General features: G+C 30.0%; 1 protein-coding gene across 1 annotated transcript; it reads left to right on the top strand.

Annotated features, from left to right (window-relative positions):
* The first annotated feature begins 244 nt into the window (after positions 1 to 244).
* On the top strand, positions 245 to 3281 carry LOC127127029 (1-aminocyclopropane-1-carboxylate synthase 2). Its single transcript, XM_051056113.1, has 4 exons — positions 245 to 578; positions 685 to 816; positions 943 to 1103; positions 2058 to 3281. Exons 1-4 carry the CDS (start codon positions 411 to 413, stop codon positions 3037 to 3039), a joined length of 1443 nt encoding a protein of 480 aa, XP_050912070.1. The 5' UTR covers positions 245 to 410; the 3' UTR covers positions 3040 to 3281.
* The last annotated feature ends 1258 nt before the right edge of the window (positions 3282 to 4539 follow it).

The following is a 4539-nucleotide window of genomic DNA, read 5'->3' as shown; positions in this document are numbered from 1 at the left end:
TCTATAGTACTACACCATACTTTAAATTAGTTTTGTTGTAAAAAATAATTAATCCCTAAAATATAAACACCCGAATCTAGCTAATTAATTTAAAAATATATCTAAAATTCTTTTTTTTTTCTTTTGGTTGTTTGGTTTGCACTATACACCACATTACATGAGATATCATAAGAGCACACGCAAGCATGCACTACATAAGCTTTGACCAACACAACCAAAAGTCCATCATTTCATATTTAATTTTTTTAAATTTTAATCAATTAATTAATAATCACTCACACGCACACACTTGTTCTTGTTATAAATTCCCACACATTCTCTTCGAAAATTCCCAACACATTCAATCACATCTTAGAGTTAACCAACCTTCTCTGAAAAACACAAGAACACAAAGAAAATCTATACAAGAAATGGGTTTGGAAAATAATAGCCAGAAGCTTTTATCCAAGATTGCTACCAACAACAAACATGGTGAAAATTCTCCTTACTTTGATGGATGGAAAGCTTATGAATCAAACCCATTTCACCCCACAAAAAATCCTCAAGGTGTTATCCAAATGGGTCTTGCTGAAAATCAGGTATATCATTCATTTCTTACACAATCATATATTATATAATAAGTTTCATAATAATAACCTTGTGCTAATCATATATATATACACAAACATTTTTTGAATTTTTCAGCTCTGTTTTGATTTGATTGAAGAATGGATAAAGAATAATCCAAAAGCTTCCATTTGTACTCCAGAAGGAGTCAATCAATTCAGACATATAGCAAACTTTCAAGACTATCATGGATTGCCAGAATTCAAAAATGTAAGTAATATATTGATTATTGAATATATTTATTTATTTATTTATTTTTTTGCAGTATACAAAAACATAATGATAATGCTGTAAATAAAAAGTGAGATTTTATTGTGTTTTATTATATATATGTAGGCTGTGGCAAATTTGATGTCAAAAGTGAGAGGTGGTAGGGTGAGATTTGATCCTGACCGTTTATTGATGAGTGGAGGAGCAACTGGTGCAAATGAGTTAATAATGTTCTGTTTGGCTGATCCTGGTGATGCTTTTTTGGTACCTAGCCCTTATTATCCAGCGTATGTAACCTTTCTCTTTTTTTTCTTTCATTATATATATATATATATATATATATATATATATATATATATATTCAGTGTATGTTTTTCTATATATATACCTTAAAAGTGGACAAAATTTATAGATACCAAACTGCAATAACTATTTTGTTTTCGTTTAAAGGGAAATTTAAAAAGGGTACTAGCTTTAAACAAAGGAGAAAAAATTCATTGAAAACACTTCATTTTATCATATATTTTAATTAAAAATAATAACTTTATTTACTTGCACAATTGTGAAAAAGTTAAAGGAATAAAAAATGTTTTTATTTTAAGTTTATTTCTTGCTTTCAGGCTGCTACTACCTCATTAGTCAACAATCAAGTTTGTTGTCAAAATTTAATTATGAAAATCATAGTTAAAGTTGATGCTTGTCATTGACCTTTTATTCAACTTATAGAATTATTAGAACATAACGCAGCCAAATATAACACAACTTGGAAATTTTGCATGGTCAGAGATCTTATTTACAAAAGAATATCCAAACTTTTTTGTTGAAAGAAATTTCATAGAATATGCTATATATTAAGTTTAATTTCACATAAGACTCACACTTTTTATTTAGATGAAAATTTCACATTCACAATATAATCATCTTTTTTTAATGAAAATTATCATACTTTATGTTTCTTATAATTAGACCTTGAAAAATCTATAGTCAACTTTAAATCTTTTTTCTGACCATAATTAAGGACCACATTATTTAATGACTTAATTAAGAAGTGGCAAATTTTACTAATGCCACTTAATTTATTATAGATTTTTGACCTAATTAACTAAATCGATCAAAATCGATTCTAAGTCAACGATTGACGTTTAAGCTTTATTTAAGTCATATATTTGATTATCGCGTTAAATATTTATTAAAAAAATATTTTTAATTTGACTAACTTTTTTTTATATTTGTTAATACAGATTTGTCCGTGACTTGTGTTGGAGAACCGGTTTGCAACTAATTCCGGTCCAATGTCATAGTTCAAACAATTTCATGATAACAAGAGAAGCACTTGAAGAAGCTCATAAAAAGGCACAAGACGAAAACATCAATGTGAAAGGGTTAATCATAACAAATCCATCAAACCCTTTAGGAACAACAATTGAAAAAGAAACACTCAAGAGCATAGTGAGTTTCATCAATGAAAACAACATTCATCTAGTGTGTGACGAAATCTATTCGGGTACCGTTTACGACACCCCAAAATTCGTAAGTGTGTCCGAAATTATACAAGAAATGGAAGACATAAAAAAGGATCTCATTCATATCATCTATAGTTTATCAAAAGATATGGGGCTACCGGGTTTTAGAGTTGGTTTAGTTTATTCGTACAACGACGAAGTTGTGAGCTGTGGTCGGAAAATGTCAAGTTTTGGGTTAGTCTCGTCGCAGACACAATATTTTCTCGCTACAATGCTATCCGATGACAAATTCATGGATAAGTTTTTAGCGGAGAGTTCAAGAAGGTTAAGGGCTCGGCGTGAGTTTTTCACAAAGGGACTCGAAAAGGTTAACATAACTTGCTTACCAAGTAATGCAGGACTATTCTTTTGGATGAATTTGAGGAGTTTGTTAAAAGAGAAAACGTTCGAAGGCGAAATGAAGCTTTGGCGATTGATTATCAATGAGGTGAAGCTTAATGTTTCGCCGGGTTCGGCTTTTGAATGCTCCGAACCGGGTTGGTACCGAGTTTGTTTTGCTAACATGGATGAAGAAACTGTTGAGATTGCATTGATGAGAATTAGAGCATTTGTTAATGGAAGAGAGAAAGGGGTGAAAAAAGTTGAAATGAAACGTTGGAAGAGTAATCTAAGACTTAGTTTTTCATCAAGAAGGTTTGAAGAGAATGTTATGTCTCCTCATTCACCAATTCCTCATTCACCACTTGTTCGAGCAACTTAATTGGAACTTATTTGAGAAATCACTTATTTAATCTATAGATTGTTTTAATGTAAGTGTTGATTATTTAACTATATAAATATAATGTATAATAGATATAGCTAGATGAATTGGATTTCCAGTTATTCTAGCTATGTTTTTTTTCTTTCTTTTATTTATGATTTTCTATTTGTATGTTATTGTCCTATATATATGGACAGTTAACTTTATTGTACTTATTTAACTGAAATGATTTCAGAAATATATATACATTGTGATTTCAAAACTAATTGTTTACATTTAAAAATTAAATCTTGTATCAACTAAGTCTGCTCCCTCTGAATTTAATTATAAGTAAAACAAAATAACTTTTATATTTATTAAATATTATAGTGTATATTTAATTTTTTTAATTTCGTATAAAAGAACTAATATAATTACTAATTTATTCCTAATAAAACGATAGTTTAAAAATAGAAAAATATAATATTTTTGTTCGTTTAAACCATACAGACGAGAATATATTTATAAAAGTGGTGGGAAGACTTAACTCTAGATAAGAAGTAAAATATAGTAGTGAACCAAACAAAATAAATAAAAAGACAGAAACAAACCCAAATAAGAACCCCCTAGCAGACATAAAGAAACAAGTCATAACTCATGAATAAATATTTTATTTATGGCACTCTAGATATTTTTAACGTATTATATGAATTTTCACAAATGCCTTTTGATTTTGGAGTTACATCTTCGGGCGCACCCCAACACATACTCAATAAAGGTCATTCTGAGTTACATCTTTTTTTTTACTTTATTCATGAAATGCATCTACGAAATCATTCCGAAGATATATCTCCGAGCACCCTATTATCTTGTTCCGGAGATGCATCTCCGAAACCACACTCGCCTTCATCATTTTTTCATCTTCGACTCTATCTGTTTCGTTCCAACCGCAAGTTTAACCCAACTTCTCACATTCTTTGTTATGTGATATCTACAAAATAATGCATAAGAAGAAGAAAACACCTTTGCAACCGAATTCATCAATGTGGTATCAATCGATAATAATCGCTTTAGGTATCTCACCTTGTACCTTCAACAATGTCCGACACACCTCTAATGCCCAAGTAAAATTGTCCTTTTTTTCACACTCAAGAAATGTAAAACCAACAGAATATGTCTTCTCAGTTGAGGTCACACCAACCATCTCCAATAATGAAAATCTATATTTGTTGGTCTTGTAGGATGAATCAAGTATGAGCACTATAGAAAACGTGTTGAACAACTTTATGGAATCAAGATGAGTCTAAAAAATATCTCTAACAGTAACTCCATCATCACAGTTTTATCCCCATATGATGTGATGAACTAAAAGGATGGAGATTTAGAGTAACAAATGGATTGAGAATGAAGAGTTTTTAGGGTGAAGGGTTTGGTTGAAAACCAATTATTTCAACAATGACTGTCTGATCATGCAACTGATTCTTTTATCAGATATTTCTGGAGATGCATCTCCGGAAATAT

Source organism: Lathyrus oleraceus, chromosome 3 (assembly GCF_024323335.1).
Source record: "Lathyrus oleraceus cultivar Zhongwan6 chromosome 3, CAAS_Psat_ZW6_1.0, whole genome shotgun sequence".
In the NCBI taxonomy this organism is placed as follows: domain Eukaryota; kingdom Viridiplantae; phylum Streptophyta; class Magnoliopsida; order Fabales; family Fabaceae; genus Lathyrus; species Lathyrus oleraceus.
This window is presented reverse-complemented; position numbering and strand designations above follow the sequence as displayed.